Below are 22270 nucleotides of genomic sequence, written 5' to 3' on the forward strand. Positions count from 1 at the left end.
TTTACAAATATTTCATAAGCTGAAAACTTACGTATGAATCAACTTAATAGCTTATAAGCAGTCTTCATTCAATAAAACTGAAAACAAAAGCCCTGCATTTTCTTTATAGAAGAGCATCATGTCAGTCTACAACAGGATGTATATCCTTTTTATGACAAGAACATTATGAACAATTTTTGGAACAGATTTAAAAAAAAAAAAAGTTCGCTATTTGTGTAGAAGGCAGTACAACAGTAAATGGTAAGCCAACGATTTGCTACAAACAGAAATTTCCTTGTGAAGACAATAAATGACCGAAGAAGGTAATAGGCTTCATATTTAATAAATAATACTGTATTCACCATTTCAGTAGTGAAGAATAGCCTCTAATTTCATAGCTGGAATGAATAATGAGGGTAATTGGACTTCTCCATCTTTATTGCCTTCCCAGGCTTCTGTGACTACTTAACAAACTGGAGTTATCTTATTGTCTTATTAAGACAATTAGAAATCAATTAACTAATTAGAAAGGAAGTTTTATGGGTGACATCCAGATGCAGAAAAAACATCATGAAGAGTAGCTGGAAACAAGGTGATTTCTACCACTGAAATGCATCCTGCCCAAACAGCTGCCATACTGTCTGCCTGCAGTCCTGCCTGGTATGGAAAGCCATCAGGTAAGCTGAGACTTACAAATTCACATCCCCGTAGTCCTACATCTTAATATCAAGACCGAGCATGAATGTCTGCTCACAGGTGAAATCTCTGTTGAAGTTCTTAGCTCTTAAGATCCCCAATATTTTATCCACAAGAGCTCTCTTTGGAAAAACAGAACAGTGTTGTGCCCCAGTCGGGGAACACTTAAATACTACCAGAGAGAATGCATTATATTACTCACAGTTATCTTGTCTTTAACACACATGAGCTAGCATGACAGGAACAAGCAGAGTATAGAATCTGTCACCCAACAGAAATGTAAACCTGCCTTGAAAGCTAAAATAATTCAATAGAATTAGTTTATAATAAAGCAGAACCAACAAAATGTTATTAACTAGATAATTTCATGATTCAAGTGCTATTACAAAATGCAGACTTACCATAACACTGGCCTCAATAAATATGCAAGAGATTTTTCATGTAAAATAACCTGCAGATTTGCATATTTGCAGGTTTCCCATCCAGACTTCCTTAAGACACATAACACAAGAAAAGTTTCAGGGCTTACTGACATAACACAAACTGAAACTAAAACCATATGCAAAGCATGTGACATAGTTAATGATTTTTTACCTGTTAAGAATTGTTATTCTTACGAATACATTATAAAAATTCCATTGTAAGGGGTCTATTTATAAATCCCTGTCTATGTTTAATATATTATAAAATTCCCTTCAGTAAATGAATTTGACACTTTGCTCCTTAAAGGTCAAAATAATAAAAAAAAGAAATAACAGAATCCCACTTTTCCCCTGTGTGTGTGTATGCATGTTCAAACTGAGAACATAGTTTGTCAGACCTGTTGAGCAAAACCCAATATATATTTATGAAAACATACAAATATACCTGTGTTTATATATTGTGGGGAAGTCTCTGGACTCTCAGGACATGCTAGAGACGCAACAGCACAGCAATGTGGTTAGAAGCTGTTAGTCCACTTTATTGTTAAGCACTATTCCATTTACATGTTAACAAAACATTCTCTAACCGTTCACACAGGCTCTTATCCAATCAGAGCCGTGAGATGTTCTTTCTTCTTCCGAAGGTGTCCTTGGTTCTCATGCTGCCTGCTTATCTTACTGTACAGCTGCTGCTCTGAACAGTTTTTCTTGTATTCCCTCAATATATGTGTGTTTATACAGAAGTTTATAAATATTTATTAATTTGTATGCACATTTCTGTAGCTCAAAGATTTATGAAAAAAATCATTTTGGCAACAGTAGAAAGATACAATAAAATGCACTTTTTAAAATATTTGTGAAAAGCTTTTCTATGTAATAATATGGGAAGACACTGCATGTATCCAGTGACAAATTATTAAAAATTATTAAAACTTCCCTCTGGTAAAACTGCAGGTGTTTGCAAGAGTCTGCTCCAGTTGTTCTATCAGCACTCAACACTCAACTTGATGCTGCTGAGAAAATCCAGAGCACATTTAAAGGAGCTGCAGGATACAATGAGTAGGTGTTGGTATTCAGCCTTTCTGTGCCGCACAGGGTGATACAAGCCCTCAGCAAGAGCAGTCTGTAGCACTTCTAGCTCTAAGGGCAGGAGACACAACCAAATCAATATCTTCATAGGGAATATAAGATGACTGATTTCCCTTTCTTGTGCTCCCTCCCATCTATAGACTAGAATACTAAGCAGTTCTTGCAGCGCCAGTATTTTCATGGCACCATTTAAATAATGGCATCAGTTTATCTGAGATTTTTTCAAAGTTAAAGAACAGTGTCTGAATCCCAAACTGTCCAGCAGAATTCATGATTTAACTGTATGTGGTTCCTTCATCTCTATGAGATAACGCATTAAGAAAACACCTTCAGTCATCAGTGGGTCAATGCATTATCCATAACTGCCCTCTGGAAGATGAAACAGAGATCTTTCTGCCTGTATGAAATCTCGGTGATGGTTCAAAGATAATAGAGCTGCTGCATACATGCCAAACAAAGTCTTCATTATGGTTCTGAGCATCATTAACAAATTAATTTAAAATACAGTTTTATATTTATCCCAGCAAAATCCAGGTGATCTTTCTTCCAGAAAGAAGCAGCTCGGCAACTGTAATGATACCTGCTCAGTCCTATAAATGATGAAATTAATACAAGCACTTGGTTAGAGTATAGTATTTGTGGACAGTATTTCCAGAATCACAGAACTGTAGGGGTTGGAAGTGACCTCTGATGTTCATCTAGACCAACCCCACTGCTAAAGCAGGTTCTGTACCGCAGGTTACATAGGAAAATGTCCAGGCAGGTTTTGAATACCTCCAGAGAAGGAGACTCCACAACCTCCCTGGGCACCCTGTTCCTGTGTTCTGTCACCCTCACTTTAAAGTTCTTTCCCAAGTTCAGATGGATCACCCTGTGTTTGTGCCCATTGGTTTGTAGCCATTGTCCCTCCTGTCACTGGGCACCACTGAAAAGAGCCTGGCATATCCACTTGACTCCCACCCTGCTGATATTTATGAACAGTGATAAGTCCCAGGTTTCTTGGCCTTTACATGTGACTAAGCTACCATGGGTTTTTGCAGCAAATTGAAAGTCTGATACCAGCATAATCTCTGCCAAGACAAAAGAGATGCATCTCATCCGTACTTTCTTTTATCCCCCAGACTTTATTTTATGCTTGCATGAAAGCCACTGGAATGCACTGGGCTGCTGGTTCTTCATAACTTGCACTTCACCAGGAGTTCGATGGATGCAACTGCACAAGCAAGACAAGGCTGTGACAACCTGGCTGTGGAGTAGACTACCTACAGTTGACAGTTTTTGCCAAGACTACCCCTCTCCATGAGTCTGAGCCAGATGTGAAAAGCAGGTGCCCTCCAGTACAACAGAGACCTCTTTTAAATCTTGAAAAAAGTTGAAAAACTTCAACGACTTTAGCCTGTTACTAATAGAACTTTTAAGTATGAAATAACTTTTGATCATTTGAGGTGAGTGTTCTACCAGAATGATAATAATATTCATAATTTAGTAGCAGAGCAATAAATACATTACATACTGTGCTATATTTTCAAATGCTTATAACTCAAGCTCAGGACTTAAAATTTCTACAAAGCTTTGCAAGTTGTTTGTCCAAATGGTAACTAAGCTCCTGTGGCCTTGAGGGAAGGCATCTAAAATTAGTCAGAGCACAAAGCCATTGCTGTCACCTTTGTTATTAAACAAATTACGCAAATTCTGTAGCACAGAGAAATAAAGACTGAGAGATAGGTTTGCGTATCTCATCCTTGGACTTACTAACCATGTAACTCATGAGTTAAAACTAGTGGCTGGATGACCTGTTTGTTTTCTAGCTAGACTTGCCATTGAAGAAAGCACACTATGACAAAAATCCTGTGGTATTCAGTACACATCTTGTTATTTGCTTCCAAATGGAGCAGGAAGTATATTTTCTCTCTGCTTTGATTAGTGTTGACAAGACACTGGATATTTTACCTTTAGAGTAGTCAACTTTTTTCAAATATCAGAAACTAAGGCCCTCATTAGGACTAGCACTTACATTTCCCCTGAAAAATTTGTATTGACAATGTAAAACAGCAACTTATTGAACCAAAGAACATCTTGAGGTTCTGCAGTCACATGTGATCGTACCAAATGTATAACAGCAAGACGGTCAATGCGTGCCTATTATCCCCATTTTATTAGAGAAACGTTAAACTTTTAGCTGGTGGGCTTGTGCAGGAAATGAAGACCACAATGAAAGAAAGAACCTGGAATTAATTGTCCGAAGGCACCCACTGCTGCCATCTACAGACGAAACAGAATCCAAGCTCTCACCTAATAATAGAACATACGATTTTACTACACCATAGTTGTAAGTATCCCCACTTACAGGATAAGTCTGCAGTTCCCCCCAGCTCTTAGTTTTTACAATATCAAACCTATGATCATAAAAATAATTTGTGCCTTACTACTCTGTTGTCAATGACACGTAAATCTTCATTTTAGAAATCTCCTCTACGTTTTCGGAATAGGAAACCAGTGAAACACCCACATTTGATTAGATATTACTTTTGCTCAATGGCAGAGCAACTGAACTTCACTTAGGGAATGAAAATGGGTTGAATGTACCAGCAAATGGGTATATATGGGTGCTACACAGTCAACATAATTGAGTACCTCATGAGTAAATTCAGATTTAGTCACATGTCCTTATAAAACAAGACTGGGAAATTATATGGGAAGATATTGAAATATTGAAATATTGTATATAGTGTGTCTTCCTTATTCCAGTAGCACACATACACACAAAAAAGCCTCTTTCTTTCCACATAAAATATCATTTTTTGATATCAGTGCATCATGCTTCCATGAGTTTGAAGAAGAAAAAAGAAAGTAAACAATGTTTTGATAGGAATAATTCAAATGAATAATGGAGATTGGCTTGAAGATCTAAACATGGGGTTGTCCAGTATCTGCACTGTGGTCCAATTGCTGTCTGTCACTGTTTTGATACCTAGCAATTAACAACTGCTATTAAAGTCCATGCCCAGGAGTAGGTTTTTTGAATTGCTGCATACAGAGACCTGCAGAACATGCTGCTAGGAAGCATCTTGTACATCACAGAACAGATTGTTTTGCTGAATGAGGGACTGAAAATAATTCATACTGTTTGAACAGCTGAAAGGCTGGTTAGCACTTCAAGTGCACTAACATGCAGCTAAATTAGCACTGTTGAAACAGCATAGAGGCAAGCATGCTGTTGGCACCTGAAAAGCAAAGACACAGTGCTGCTGTCTGACCTGGCAGCTGAAAACATTGTTTGTTCTCTAACCTTGGAGGCCAGCTGGAAGAGGTGTGTTGCGTATTGACACTAACAAGTAGAACAAGGTCAGGCAGGTAACCAGGTCTACCTTGGAGCTGCCTCCCTGCCAGCTGACATCCTCTGCCTGTGGTCCAACTGCTGTCTGTCTGCTGCCCAGCAAGCTAAATATATCAGATGGATCTGCAGCAGAATGAGAGCTTGAGAACTGCAGAGGAGTGGGGAACACCAGTCTGTCATAGATGGAAACGTGTAGACCTTTATTACATGTGAACTCTTCAGTAACTCATCTCCTGGTATATGTAGCATATATCACTTGCTGTGAAAGTCTGTAGAAGTTTAGTTTTTCAGTTCCAAGATACACTGCGTTGTTTGTATCTTACAAGCCTTCTGGAAGCATGCCTCTGAAGACTCTATCTGGGGATATAGAATCATAGAATCATATGTGCCCCTTCAGAAAGCACGGGGAATATGGCCTGCAAATCTGACTATGCAAACCCTATAAGGCAGCCTCAGATTGTGTATATTTTCATATAACGAGCATTTAAAATTTTAAGTTTTTTTTTTTATATATATAAAAAAAGCTACCCCAGTCTTGTATTTTTATTACTACTTTTAAAATTACATTTATTTCATAACATTGTTTAACTATGAGAGTTAATTTACAACTCTTAGGCTATATGTAATACATAGGATCCTTTATATGTATAAACAATGAGAATAATGCAGACTTTGAGATTGTAATACCGCTGAAGTTGCCTACAATGTGGTACTGCCTGCTTTAATTTCAAATAATCGCATTTTTCCTCCTTTTGCAGGCTCTTTAAGGAGGGAGGCTGCCTGCTGCAACGTCTCTAAGAACGCCAGAGAAAGGCGACCGCCACAGGCCCCCATGGATGTTCCTTCGGAGTGTGGCGGCGCCGCCCCGCAGCGCACAAGGGCCCTCAGGGGGAGGAGCGGGAGGCGGTGCGAGGCGGAGGGCCGCTTCCGCCTTCCCGCGGGCTGTCCGGTGGCGGCGGGAAGGCCGAGCGGCGGAGATGGCGTCGCTGCTGCCGCGTATCGAACGGCTCTCGTCGCGCGTGGTGCGGGTGCTGGGCTGCAACCCTGGGCCTATGACTCTGCAGGGCACCAACACCTATCTGGTGGGCACCGGGCTCAGGTAGCGGCCCGGCGGCGAGGCTCGACGCAGCGCGGGGCTGGGCGGTGTGAGTGTAATAACCCGGGTCGGACTGCCCGAGCTGTGGTGCAGCCCATGGGAAGGGTGGTGGAGCCGAGGCCGTGCTCTGTCGGTGGTGGAAGTAAACTGTGATCGTGTGTAAGGACTGAGGGTTGAAAACTGTGTTGCTTCTAATGACTAAAAAGCTGAAACAGTAGTGAAGTTTAGCTGGGGATAGCTACTGTTGCCTCAGTAACTGCAGTGCTGTGGTTGCTTTTTTTCCTTTATTTTTAGACATTGTTTAACTCACACAAGGGCTCTAAACTCTGTGGTTGTTTGTTTTCTTTTTTTTTTTTCTTTGCCCGTGTGTAGAAGAATCCTCATTGACACAGGCGAGCCAGCTATTCCTGAGTATATTGGCTGCTTGAAGCAGGCCCTGTCCGAGTTCAACATCTCAATTCAAGAGATCTTGGTGACACACTGGCATCGTGATCATACCGGTGGAATACCTGACATCTGCACAAACATCCCGAATGGTAGGCCGCAACTTTCAGTTCTTGTTGCAAGATATGTGGCAAGAAGTAACTTAAAACAACTGATTCTTTGTACAACAATTGGAATAATCTTTTGCAGTCTCCACATAATCCACATGCGACTTCACTGTACCACTATAATGTGTAGAGTGAGACAATGAATAGTCTGAATTTCATAATTACAGTACTGTATTTTTCTTCAATACCTGCGTGTAACTTCACAAAGAATTTTTCTTACAAGTGAATAATGAGCAATTTGCATGTTATCAAAAGACATGAGAATAACACAGCGCTTTTTCCATTCTGCATTGACAGTCGTGACAAACTGTTATTTTTACTTGTGTGAAAAGCAATAAATAATCTCTTTTTTTAAAAAAAAAAAAAAAAAAAAAAAAGAACATACATAACATTGAGACTTCATACTGTAGACCATGGCAAACTTTTAGGCCTCAAATCATGAGAAGAAGGTAGGGATGTTATTTATGATAAATTCTAATGTCAAGTGCATATTCTGTAGTGATAGCTGAGAAGTTATTAATAGAACAGAGTAAGCAGTGTAGATAATGCAGCTCATCTTAGCTTCAGTGGACTTTGTCACAGTCTTTATCAGATCTTGTTGAGTTGCCAGATGCATATCTTCAAAAAAGCTCTGGCAATACTGAAACCAGCATGGATGTCTTAGTGAGAATCTTATTAACTCCTTAAAGTTTAAGACTTGCAAGGGGTATAAGTGCCTAATTTTGGGATTGCGTGCTGTCTGTAGCCAAGGCAATCAAAGCATGCGCAATTTAGAATGAAAGATGCTGGGGGAGGTTTCATGTCAAGCCATTTAGTGTTAGATAAATGTTGCATAGTGCTTCTGTGAATCATAATGTTGGACTCGAATGCTATTTTACACACTTATCTTTTTGCTCTTGATGAGTCAGTAAGGAACAACATTTTCAAAATGTAATGATTATTGGAATTCTGCTTATACATAGTTACGTATTAATTTCACTCTTGCTTTTTACTCTTCAAAATTGCTGCTGGTACAGAGTATGATATATAAAATTCAGAGCCTTCACTACTCAGTATTTCTGGCTCTATAAGAAAGTTATTTTATAAGCATAAAATTACTGGTTACCATTGTTTACCTGAAGATTTGCTATCAGACAGTGTAATAATTTATAGTACATCTACAAAAAGCATAAGTAATTCTGTAGTATTAGCTTTGTTAGTGACAAAATATGAATCGTTATTTTCTTTGCTTTCTTTAAATAGACTCTGAATATCGCATCTGTAAGCTTCCTCGTGTCCCTCACTGTGAAGAAATAATAGGAGATGGAGGATATAAATATTTATATCTTAAAGATGGGGATGTGATACAGACAGAGGGAGCCACACTCAGGTAAGCAGCGATTTCTGCAGCTTTGTTTGATCATTTGTTTCTTCAGAAATCTGGTGCATATATGTAATCCATACAATCCAATGTCTGACCCTGCCAACATTTACCCAAGTAGACTTCCTGTCATGACTCAGCAGGGTGTGTTTATGCAAAAAAGTTGTTCTTATGAGGAATCAGCCTTTAGTCTTTGGCCTCACCAGAGAAATGCTTTCCTTGAGAAATAATTCCCGAGGGAAAAACCACACAGGATTTTATGTAACTTGTCTTTACTCTTAAATACATAGTTATGATGTGAAATTGATACTTTGGTGATGTTTATGATGATCTCTGTGAACATCATAAAATGCTTCTAAAGGAAACATTGCAACATTAAGTATTTAGCATTAAATTGTTAAATTCTAATTTGATTCCAAACAAATCTGAAGGTGTTACGTTTTGAAGTATGCAGTTATGCAACCAACCTTTATACTTGGTTAAGAGCATGTAATCTCTACTAGCTAAGGATGCTCATAGATGCCCTCCCCGGTGGTTCTAAAGCAACAATGTCAGCACATTTCATTTCTGGTTAGCAACTTTAAATTTTTCAAGGAGGATGCCAATCCATGTTAGTTTCATTCATGTTTGGTTTTTCTGCATATTAGTATTGAAACTTCCTGGTGAAGCTCCATTAGGAAAGCCTTTCACCTGATTTTCTGTTGCCTCAGCAGGGTGATGACTCACCTGCTTTCCACAGCACTTGGTATTCCAGAATTGAGAGCCGTTGCATCAGTGCTGTGCTTCTGGCCCTCTGCTGAAGTGTCTGGGGCTGTTTAGCATTAGGTTATATGCCATGTTTGGCACCAGCTCTGTGCATCCCATTGACAAGTAAATTCTGTTGAATTAAAGCACTGATGCTGGTCTGAGCTTGAGTCAGAGGATTTCTGCCTTTCAAAAACTGTAGTGCAGCTCCTTAGCAGCTCTGATTACTATATATTTGTCTTTTAATTTTCTTTTAACACAGTTCTTCACTAAGCTGTGGTATCTTAAATTCATACCTTACAGACGTTTCATGACCTGCACATAAAAGAGCTAAAAGACCACCAGTCCTTGTATTTTACAGTTCTGCCCACTGTGTCATGGGGCCTTCAGGGTAAACTAAACATGGGAATGCAGAATGTTATTTGTGTTATGTCTGTTAATGTACAAGGAATTTCTCAGAGAATCAGCAACTTTTTTGCCTTTTTTTGCCAAGTGCAATGTGGATGTCAGGAACTTTTCAATCTGAGAACAAATTGTCTTTTTTTTTTTCTTTCTTAAACTATCACAGTGAAACCCTCTGCAACAGAAGTTTGACATGACTAACTAGCTGCACTAATATACTGCCTCTGTGATGTGACTAAGACAAAGAACGTTACAGATGGTCATCTGTGTTCTCTATTTGGTATAAGAGAATGGACTGAGATTAAACAAAATAACACTGTGTTTACACTGACACTTCAGAAATTCCCAGTAGAATACCTTTTGTGATTCTTCCTGTAGGTTCCTTTAGAAAGGTATGATTTTATCACTGTTGTTTTAGGCATCTGGAAATGAAGGTAGTTCTGTATGACTGCTGAATGAAAGTCTTAAACTTTTTTGTTGTTTTTCTTTAAACAGAGTTTTATATACACCCGGGCACACTGATGATCATATGTCTTTACATCTAGAAGAGGAAAATGCTATATTTTCTGGTGACTGTATTTTAGGGGAAGGAACAACAGTAATTGAAGACCTGTATGATTACATGAAAAGTTTGAAAATGCTATTACAAATGAAACCAGATTTAATATATCCAGGTTAGTGGTTCTGTTTTGATTATTTATATATTTAAAAAATATATTTATTTATTTATTTATTTATTTTTACTGTATCAACTCTTACAGTCAAAGATCGTTATTAATGTAACAATTCATGTTCAATATTGAATGTATGCCTGGTGCTAAACTGAGTTAGTGGCTTGGACATCTGTGACACTTAAAAATCTCTCCGTGACAAATAGTTTTCTTTCCTGTGATTTCTTCCTTTGAGGGTGATTCTTGTTCTTTCTGCATTAAAAGCATACAGAAGCCAGGATTGTTGACTGCTGCAATCATATAAGAAGTTGGCTTTTATTTCATTAACCAATCTATCACCAGTGTTACCTTAGAAGAATAAAATAGTTCTTTTGGTCCTCTGCAGCCCATGTACTCAGTCACTATGCAGTGTGTTTTGAGAGAGGAGTTTGTCCTTTTGCAACAGTTTAATCACAAATTCATCTTGGAAGGCTGCAGAACTGTCAAATGGTTATGTTAGTTAATGACTGAGCTTAATAGGAACAGGATCCAACAAGTCCAAACATCATGCTCTAAAAATAAATTGCTGATTGATTCAGTCTAAAACTCTGCTTTTCATTTTTTCCCTCTTATTCCCAAGGTTTGGGGAAGATGTGTTTATTTTTTGTATAAACTACGTGTTTATTTCTATTTGAGAAGAATGGATTTAACCTCCTCACTTTCTTCCTCAGTTACATCTCAGGAATTTCTCTGGCCTTTCCTGTTTCATCTTTTTCAGCTAGTTGGAGGGACTTTCTACACTCTCATTTCTGTCTACGTCCATTAACTATGTTTAGCCTGCATAGCCAAATCTCTTTTGTGTTCTTTTTTAATACAGATATAGTAGATATTTAAGATCTAAAATCATGAACTGCTTAGATCTATTTTTTTAAAAGTGCAATTTAAGAAAAATATGATTCTATGTATTCCATGGATGTGGAGGCTGACACAAACATAAATAGTACTTGTAGTAATTGACTAAACTAGTGGTAAAACTAAGAATATTTGAGGTTCTGAATCTCAATCTATTGATCAATGAAATGTTCTACTTTTTTTTTTTTTTTTCTTTAAACCTGCCAAGCACAATCTGTTCCTCTAATTGAATTTCTGTCTTCCAAAAACCCCACATATGCCAATTCGTGTTTGGTTTATTACTTCTATCTGCTGTGTCTCAGTCTCTCCTTCATCATTATTTATCTAGATTACACATTCACCAAGGTTGAACGTTTGTCCCACTTATCCGTAACCGTTTGCAACGCTGCTGTGAATGTGCTCATGCTTTGCTTGCAATTAGGAAGACAGTAGGATATTACTCATTTTTACTGATGGGTAGCTAGGTGTTGATATGATTTATAACTTTGTTTCTTTATCCACACATCATAAAATGGATGTGCAATAGTGTAAAAGATAGTTATTGCCTAGCCAAAATAATTGTTTATGTTATTGCTATGTACTATAGTAAAAACCGTAGCAGAAGATAGTTTGTTTTACTGTCACATTGGAATGACTTCGGGCAAAGTTCTCATTGCAGTATTTTGCTGCTCGTGGTTGGTGAGAATCCTTGGGAACAGAAAAGGACCTTTTGGCCAGCAGAGGGAGCCCTATCCTGTAATAATAAACACTGCTACTTGGCGGCATAGAAGAAATGGCACAGTAGTTAGAAATCTGTGCAAGACTTCAGGAGCCAATTCTTTTCTTTTAGTTTTATCTTTCTTGCTTCCATTTCTCATGGATGAAACAAGAGAACCTATACTACTTTACAGGATGCTATAAGAATAAATGTGTGATCACCTGGGATATACAGAGGTCTTAAATATGAAGCTGTCTGACATAATGTCTAAGTTATTTTTTAAAAGATAGTTATATTTTAAGATATCTTCTTCAAATACTCAAATACTTGAAATTTATGTAGATGTTAATTTTTTAGTGAGGTTAATTATGTTGCTATCCCTGAAAATTGCAGGTGTGAAAGATCCACACCTAAATTCAGTTCCAAGCTTTATGACATTTAGTACTCAAGTACTTAAAGTGCTTGAGTACTTTATTGTGCCTGCTGTCTTTTTGAGAATGTAAGTGGACAGTTGATATTATGGTCCTTGCTCTGTATGTTTTAGTGGTTTTCTAAATTGAATTTTTTTTAATGAATGACAACGTGTTTACAAGGCTACTGTTATATTTGTAGCTCCTTTTGTAAGGAAAAATAAATTCAGATGAAATATAATCAAAATCATGAAAAATAAGTGCATGTGTGACAGTACATTTTTATATTGGCCTTAACATGGAGCACCTCTCCTATGAGGAAAGGTTGAGGGAACTGGGTTTGTTTAGCTTGGAGAAAAGGCTCCAGGGAGGCCTCATTGTGGCTTTCCAGTACTTGATATGTTTGGAGGAGGAACGGCTGTTTACGAGGGTGGATAGTGATAGGGAGGACAAGGGGCAATGGTTTTAAACTGAGACAGGGGAGGTTTAGGTTAGATATTAGGAGGAAGTTCTTCACACAGAGGGTGATGAGGCACTGGAACAGGTTGCCCAAGGAGGCTGTGGATGCCCCATCCTGGAGGCATTCAAGGCCAGGCTGGATGTGGCTCTGGGCAGCCTGGGCTGGTGGTTGGTGACCCTGTACGTAGCAAGGGGTTGAAACTAAATAATCATTGTGCTCCTTTTCAACCCAGGCCATTCTATGATTCTATGATATCTTTTATTGATAATTTTTTACTTGAAGTCTGTTGAAGTGAGTGTACAAGTTAAGAAACTTCTGAGTCGTGGTAAAGCATAGATTTCCTTGACGCTTTTTTTTTTTTTCACAGGTATTCAGATTATGAAAAATTATTTGCTCTTTTTCTATAAGGTGCCTGTTTTCAGGTGAAATAAGCCATAATTTAAACTACCTGAAAGCTAAAAACTTACTTGGTCAGTCAACCAAGAACTACGAGTAGAGAATATGATGATTTTTCAGAAACAGCCCAAGAGCATCAAAGAAAACTGATTGGGATGGTAACCAGTAACTTTTAAACTTAAACTTTTAAAACTTAAAGGAAAGATAATTTTAGTTCTAAAGAAAAGTTATATTTTATTTAAAAAATGAGAGAGTTTAAACTGGCAGAACCAGAAGCTGATGCTGCTACTTTAGATGATGCATGCAAGTAAAGATATAAGAAAACTTGCTATACAAATATTAACGCAGCACTGTGTATGAGTGAGTTCTGAAGATATGTCATGGAAAATGAATCTCTTGCAGCTTAACTTACTTCACCTCTGTGTTTGCTGGTGTTTGTTACACGAATGGTAGTACAATATGTGAGTCTTTGCCTCAATCATTACTTTATAGAGACCAGTTTCAATTTAAATCAATACCAATATCCTTTGTGGAGGGTGAGACAAGCAGATGTAATATAATAATCTCTCATCTTTCAAATCTGTTCAGTAGCAAATTCTTTTTTTCTTGCATTAAGCAGTATAAAGTAAGTTTGTTTTTTTTTTTTTTATCTTATCAAAAGCATTCCCTTTGCACTCAGACTTCTGAGATCTCCTAATTCTCCTCTTCCATCTAAATCCTATTGAAGTGCAGACTATGATGAAGACACTCAAACTTAATTTCAATCCCTTTATAAGAAAAAAAAAAATGCAAAGCGTGAAGAGCATCTTGTAGTTTAGCACCAGGGATGCTCAGAGTGATACATACAGGTGCTGTTCCTCTCATACAGTTCTTAAAGCCTACCAAAGTTTATATAAGAATGAGTCAGTTATTCTGTAGCATACTTAAATCCAAATGTAAGTAACAGCACTCTGGTGCATGTGTTTCAATTTAGGTCATGGCCCAGTGGTCCGTGATGCAAATGCTAGAATTCAAGGATACATTTCTCACCGAAATGCACGTGAAGAGCAAATTCTGAATGTTTTCCAGAAGAATGCTGGAAAATCATATACATCTTCAGAGCTTGTAAAGATAGTGTACAAGGTAATTACTGATGAAGTCTTTTAGGTTTAACTAAAGAAAATTGAGAGTATGTTCCTAAAATTGTACATAGCAACCTAAATGTTTGATTGAAGATCATGGTGGCTTTAAAAAAAGAAGGAAAAAAAAAAAAAAGATTGAAAGATTTCTGCCTGTTCAAAATGTGTATTTTAAATAGCATTGTTTAAGCACTGCATTGGATTGGATTGGAGCTCAGATGATCCTTGCAAATTTCTTATTCCACTACATAGCCTTAAGCTTGGTTTCATAGGACCAAGCTGAAATACAGCTGTAGTGCTTGGTTGTAAGTGCAAAGTGTGAGATTTCTGTTAATTGTTGACCTGTCTTCATTCATCGGTCTGCAGTTTTGCAGAGATAAGTATTGCACTCAGAAGTCAGGTAGCTCATGTGTGTCATTAGACAAGCATCCCTACTTCATTCCTCATGTAACCTCAGTAATTTGTGCATGTGAAGTGGGAGTTACTGCATTTAGCAAATAGAAAGAGATGCAAACATTAAAGAGATGCAACTTCAGCTTCAGAGGAAGATATCATAATTGTCAATGGCTGTAGTATGTGAAGAGGTCTGTCACAGCTTCACAACTATTTTTTTCATGGTTCTACTAAGCCCCAGTTTCCAAAGAAGAAAATGCAAGTCACACTGAACATTTTGCATTGCTGATGTACTATTATCTGTGGCTATTTACTTCTTGCACTTTGTAAGTGTAGAGCCATCTTTATGCTTCTGTAAATCACAAACCATTTTTCCTGTCACTGTGTTATAAGAGTTTTTTTCCAGTACTACTAAAGCTTTAAAACAAAAAAGTGTATCTTTCTCAAAGCTTTTTAGAGATTCACAATTTATTGAGCTAATTTTCTAGAGAGTTTCTTCCTTACTTCAGATCTTGGAGAAGAGTTTTTTTAATTTTCTATAAGAAGGCTTTATATATATGAAGATAATGCAGCAGAAGGGGATTTTGAAAAATATTATTATCATTGGTTATAATATTATACTTTATCAGTGTGAAATTTTAAGATACTTTGTCCTCCTGAAGCTGTATTTTTAAATTGCTTACACATTTATGGATGCTAGTTGTTAAAGAATATTAAAATCCATGCAAATATTGTCAAAAAAAGAAGTAATCAGTATCTGTGGAGAAATGCATCTTTGATTTTGTCATTGAAACCTGTGGAAAAATGCTTAGCTATATTGACAACCCAGTGTAGACCAAGCTCGGAAGAACGCAGTCTTAGAGTTGGCCAAAGCTTGAATTACGAAAGTGTGTGATGCAAAAAGTGGGCACAGTAGTCAGAAATGTGTTATAGTCTGCAGTTTAAATGGTTTGAAGTTAATTTAGTCATTTCAGGTTTTAATCACTGTATAGCTAAATGCGCAAGACAGTAATGAGAAGAGGAAAAGCTATATTAATAAACAATATCAATGTACTAAATATATATTTGGGAGATACTTAAAATAATACAAAACATATGTTTGTGTTCCCATTAGGACATTCCTGAAAATTTACTTCTAGCAGCAGAAAACAACCTCATAGTCCACTTGAAGAAGTTGGAAAAGGAAGGAAAAGTGTGTAAGTTGGGGATGGTGGGATGTAAAGGTAGTCATTTCCATTTTGGTTTTCTGTGTAGATGATCAGGGGACAGGAGCACCTCCCCTATGAAGACAGGCTGAGGGAGCTGGGCTTGTTCAGCCTGGAGAAGAGAAGGCTGCGGGGTGACCTCACTGCAGCCTTTCAGTACCTAAAGGGTCTCTAAAAACAGGAGGGGAATCAACTCTTTGAAAGGGTAGATAACAGCAGGATAAGGGGAAATGGTTTTAAGTTGAAGGAAGATTTAGGTTGGATGTCAGGATGTTCTTTACCATGAGAGTGGTGAGGTGCTGGAACAGGCTGCCCAGAGAGGTTGTGGATGCCTGTCCCTGGAGGTGTTCAAGGCCAGACTGGATGGGGCCCTGGGCAGCCTGGTCTGGTATTGAATGTGGAGGTTGGTGGCCCTGCCTGATGAGGAAGAGCAACCTGGCCTTGAACACGTCCAAGGACGGGGCATCCACAACCTCCCTGGGCAGCCCGTTCCAGGGCCTAACCACTCTCCTCGTAAAGAACTTCCCCCTAACATCCAACCTAAATCTTCCCTCCTTCAACTTGGATCCATTTCCCCTAGTCCTGCTATTGTCAGCCCTTATGAAGAGTTTACTCCCCTCCTGGGTGTAGGTTCCCTTCAGGTATTGATAGGCTGCAATGAGGTCGCCCCGCAGCCTTCTCTTCTCCAGGCTGAACAAGCCCAACTCCCTCAGCCTGTCCTCATAGGGGAGGTGCTCTAGCCCCCTGATCATCTTAGTCGCCCTCCTCTGGACCCTTTCCAAAATCTCCATGTCTTTCTTGTACTGAGGGCTCCACACCTGGACACAGTACTCCAGATGGGGCCTCACAAGAGCCGAGTAGAGAGGGACAATCACTTCCCTGTCCCTGCTGACCACCCCTCTCCTGATGGAGCCCAGGATCCCATTTGCCTTTCGAGCTGCCAGAGCGCACTGCTGGCTCATGTTGAGTCTCTCGTCCATCAGGACCCCCAGGTCCTTCTCTGCCGAGCTGCTCTCAAGGACCAGGGGGGTTGGAACTACATGATCCTTGAGGTCCCTTCCAACCCGGGTGATTCTGTGATTCTGTGATTCTGTGTGATCCTTGGGGTCCCTTCATTTTGTGCACTGTGCATGTTGTGTATGTGTGCTCTGGGGGTGGTTAAAATTGGGTAGAGTTACTTTTTTTCTGATTAACATTCTGATTAACTTAAACAGAGCAACTATATTTAATTTATTATTTTTACACTGTTGTCTTTACGTTAGTGAACAAAATGAAGTATTTTATTTCAGTAATGGCAGGAGCAATTGGAAGCGCTTTCATCTATGAGCTGAGGAAAATATTTGTTTCTGTACATTACATAAATACACTCACACACATTGTACATTACATAAGTACACATCCACAATTAAGCAATTACAATTTTTATCTGTTCAAAATTGCTTACATTGGTAAATGATGACAGTGTGAAGTTGGTGCCTTTTTTTCCATTGTGCCTTTTTTTCTGCTGGTGCCTTTTTTCCATCGTCCTGTTTATTTTAATAATTAATCATCTGGTAGGCTCAGTACTAATTGAAAAACTGAGAACGAATTTTTGTTATTATTATGACATGATATTCGTTCCAAGAAAAAGGACTAGAATCATGCAAACACAGTTGTTTTTATTAAAGTTCAAATATAGTATCTTCATGCGTACTTCATTCAGAATGCCCTGTAAGCTCACTGACTGGCACTGCACCAACTTTTAAATCTGATTTCAGTTCTTGGTTGTTGACGCAGCTTACTGAGCACAAACCTGCACGTTTCTCCAACCTGGCTACACAGAGTTCCTCCAGGGTATCCGATGCTGTTGACTGAAATCATCTCTTCCCTTTTACTGCTGGAGTAGCTCAAGCAACAGTATTTTATGTTTAGATAAAGTAGTGGGTAAATTAACTTTCTCTTCAGCGGTAGAATTGCAGCCTTTCATACAGTAGGCTGTGTGTATGCATCATAAATGTTGAGGAATTAATTTCTCAAAGTTACTTCCATCTTTTAAGCCGGTTTTGTTCAGAACAACATTCCATGTCTAGTGGACACCATTTTCCTCAGAAAGGTGCTTACCTCTGAAGGTTGAAGATACAGTAGATAAGGAGCTTCAGTCAGATACCTGTTCACAAAGTAGCTTCTGCTTGAAGACATTAGAGAGCTGTAGTAACTAGAAGATAACTGATTAGAATAATTTTTATGATTCTTTAACATGATTTTGCTGCCTTCTCTTGCTTTCTGAGGAGCACAAGAAGTGCTTTTTAAAGGTCTTAGATTTGGTTTGGTTTTTGGGTTTTGATCCTCATTTTGTGCTCACAGACAAGGAAGAAAGCCATCTCATCAGAAAACTTGAGGCATCTATGTGCTGACCTCTACAGCCTAGAAAATAGCTGCTAACTTTTTCAGTACGAGCTTAGACCTGGACCTGTGATACACACTTAACATCATGTAACCATTGCTGATTTTTCAGTTCAAATTAAGCACATCTGTTAAGGAAAATTGATTGGTTCTTAATGAGTAGCATACAAATGCTTGCATACTCACTTTACATGTAGTCTTACAGTATTTCAGATTTTGTCATTGTGATGGAAGATAGGCAAACAGCAGCATGGCTACAGCTCCTAATTTTCACAAAATATTATCTCAAAGAAACGTGTTGCTGGTGTTGGTAATGAATAAGACAGGCTTATTCCACTGTTACTGGAGAGCTGCTCCATACAGATTATGGCCATACGCTTTCTGCCACTGTTCCTAGGGATTGCAGTGTATATGGGTACATAATTTTTATAGCTCCAATTAGGAGTGATAATGGCTTTTCCTCATTTGTTTTTCTCACTTTGGACAGAAAAACAATGCCTTGCATACAGGAGCACTGCGCGACACATATATGTATACTCTGCCATATTTGGAAAATTGTCATTGTTTCAAGTTCTTAAAAAAACAGTTGAAGAGATAAAACTGCTATAAATTTAGCAGCACACTTCTCAAGTTCATAAATGTCACAGAATGCAACAAGCGTTCCTCTACTTCAAATTTATTACTGTCTAGCAATTTTAGTATCCTGAACATTAAATAACTGCAGGATTATTAAATCCTTTTTTTTTTTTTTTTTTTAATATCACTAGGACTTACATTGTGAAACAGTCAGTGTTTATCAGTTTCCACTAAAATTCAGCACTGGCCTGCAGGAAAGCATTTTAATAGCCAACCTGATCATCTTCTTCAAAATGCCATATAAAGACATGCACATATGTGCAGATTGAGATAGTCTATTGCTTATATGTAGCATCTAAGTGTTAGCTTGTGACTAATTTGAACTCTTTATCTTAACAGTACGTGATGCATCTCCCAGCTTCAGATGGAGAAACAATCTGTAGCTTACACAAGATTGCTCGAGAGCATTTTCAGTCTGCACGGTTGCTGCATGAAAGAAGAGAATGATGAGCTCAGAGGATATGTGAAGTAAAAGTCTTTCATTTGTTTTTTAGGTTCTAACAATTTAAAAGTGATGTTTATTAAACAACAAATTGGAGATTGTATAAACAAATCTGTAGTAAAAAGAACAAAGATCAGATACTTCAGCTGCTTTTGTTGTGCTTTTCAAAAAGTGATTCTGATGGTAACTTCTCTGTAAATTCTAAAAACAACCAATTTTTGCTAGCAAGTTGGAAATACTGTTTTTCATATTCTTTTCCATAATGTAACTGTCTGTGCACGTTTTTGCTGGCAGTATGTTTTAACTGAGATTACTTCCAGATATATCTGTTTGCTCATGGAAACACCATTTCTGTGAAATTTAAAGGAGCATTAATTTCACCTAATTAATGTCAAAACACACACAGCATTAAGACAGACTTTAATTCTATATCTTCTAAGTTTCTGCAAGAATGTGTTTAAAAAGCTACTTAAATTGAAATATATATTGTAAACAATATGAGGTTATGTTTTTCTACCACTTTATAACAAGCTTAGAATTGTGTTATTAACACCATTTAAAGAACAAATATTTTAACTAAAGGTTGTATTTGATTGTAAGATACTGAGTAGTTGTAGTAAAATATGTTTGCAGATGAATTCAAACTTTAGTTTTCTGTGTAGCTTTCAGAGTAATATATAAATGTTTGTATTATATTGTGCATTTAACATATGTTTTTGATTCACTTTTCTAATGCTGGTCCAACCTTAAAAAGATGTTTAAAGGTACTAAAGACAAATGTATGTTCTTGAAAATCCTTGAGAACCTTTCAAGTTCCTCCTGTATCTTCATTTGTGGAACATGCGTATGTTTGGGTGTTTTTAGTAGGCACAGCTTAATAGTTACCAGTATCTGATGAAGTTGATAATATTTGTTCATAATGATGGCTTCTCGCTTCAGGAGAAGAGAAATTTAAGTGAAATGGTACAGTTTTGTCATGGTGGGAAGCCTGAGAACCTAAAACACAGTAGGGTTTGGTATGAAGTGATGATGTCTCATTACCTTCCAAGCTAAAGAAAGCTACTGGCATCCCAAATGTCACTGCACCATTTTCTTCTGTTTGATGGTGTTTATGGAAAATTCTTCAGAACTGAGTTAAATTGCAGATAGTAAAGAAAGAGATGTGATGCAAAGAACTACATTACATATTCCATGCTGTGATGCAGCTGACGTCTAAAGCTCATGAAAGGCGAGAGAAATAGTTTGACCAGACTTGAATTGTCTTTCGTGATATAGATGGTGTCTGAAATATTAAAAGCAGAGGTTGCTTTACTAAGACCTATACTTGCATCTGTGACATTGCACAAGTCATAAGATTCCTTGCTATGAGATTTTAGGTTTGTTTAATAATGGGACAGTAAGCTATAATCCATGCCTGTAAAAAAATGAGGATCATCCTGTTTCCAACCCCTGCCTTGAATTCATTAGTCTGTGCAGAATCTATTTAGGACTGAGAATAAAAACAGGAGAAGGGGCAATTTCTGTCTCATCAAGATGGAAGGGCAAATGTTGTTCAGTGCATTAACTTTGTAAACAGCTGGGGACAGAAGGAGCACTAAATTGGGTAGTTTTAATATGCTGTCCTGAGATGAAACACCCAGAAATGTAGGTTATTAGGTTTAAGAACTAGGAAATAATTTTGACAGTAGGTATAACATTTTCAAGTTTCCCATTCTGCTTCTTGCAAAGTTTATATTTCTTAAGAAATATCTTTCTTGAGATATGTTTTTAAGTATAAGTGATGATTGAAAGGTTCCCAAATTGGAAGGGCATTGTTCTGTCTGTATCTGTTACGTCAGGTGCAGTAATATGGTTACTGCTAAATCCTCCACAATCTTCCAACCTGAAATAGATTTCAGACTTCCTTCATAGGATCATTTTGAAGCGTAGTCTTTCAATATCTGGAAAGCAGGGACAAAATCTGGCAAACGTAGACCAACAGCCCATTGGCAAGTAGTAAGACTGAGGACTGACAGGTATTTCAGATCATAACACTTTGCCTAAAGCGCCGTAAGAAACATCACGTGGCAGAAGAGAGGTCTCCAACAATAGGAATATGTGGAAAACACTCAGATGAGGCAATAGGTTGCTTTATTTTCCTTTTCAGTGTAGTGGTTTGTATTGATAAACACAAAAAGCCAGTTAAAACCAAGAAGATCTCTGTGCCTGTAAAGTAAGACAGTAGCCATCCGCTCAGGGCATTTGCTGTTTATTGCTTGAAAAAAAGGATGTCCCATCCCAGGTAGTTAAATCCCATTCCCTAAGTTCTATGGACTTGTTTTCTTTTAATAAATAAGTTCAAGACTACTTTGAAAAATGAATTTTTTTATTTTTTATCCTAACTCGGTGTACTTTACTTCTGCATTATATTGTATTACATCTGTAACTATGTGGAATGCACCTGAATGCAACTTTCACACCATCAGTTTTGAAATAATGTTCTTTACAAAATATATGGCCAAGAGATGGAGGGATTCCTAGGATTGAAAAGAAATATATTGAAACAGGAACGCTTGTTCAGTTTGAACTACTTTCATATATTAAAAAAAAAAAAAGGAGGAAAAAAATAGTTTATTCTGTATTCTAAGTATCCCAGACCATCTCCAATTACTGAGTATTCCTGTCTCCATGACTTAATAAACTTTTACAGAGCTTCTGAGCATCTTCACAGATTTTGTTTAGAGTAGCTCTGGTTCTGGAAAGACCTGATTTAATGCTTGAGCCTGAACATAAATCTAGTTTATATTGGCAGGTGTCATTCAGAAAGCTGGTCATGGCCTGGATGTGGTGTGCACTCTGCTCTGGCAAGCCAGAACCCACCCTCACACCACTCAGCTTCAGCCATCAGGTACGC

At 37.8% G+C, this 22270-nt stretch overlaps 1 protein-coding gene across 1 annotated transcript; it reads left to right on the forward strand.

Moving 5' to 3' along the window:
* Positions 1–6500: 6500 nt before the first annotated feature.
* Positions 6501–19318, forward strand: LACTB2 (lactamase beta 2; the record flags this gene model as incomplete). Its single annotated transcript, XM_079533272.1, has 7 exons — positions 6501–6622; positions 6992–7155; positions 8413–8539; positions 10172–10350; positions 14175–14323; positions 15827–15908; positions 19275–19318. The coding sequence occupies 7 exons, from the start codon at positions 6501–6503 to the stop codon at positions 19316–19318; spliced, it is 867 nt and encodes a 288-aa protein (XP_079389398.1).
* Between the last annotated feature and the right edge of the window lie 2952 nt (positions 19319–22270).

Source organism: Tetrao urogallus (assembly GCF_951394365.1).
Source record: "Tetrao urogallus genome assembly, chromosome: 3".
In the NCBI taxonomy this organism is placed as follows: Eukaryota; Metazoa; Chordata; class Aves; order Galliformes; family Phasianidae; genus Tetrao; species Tetrao urogallus.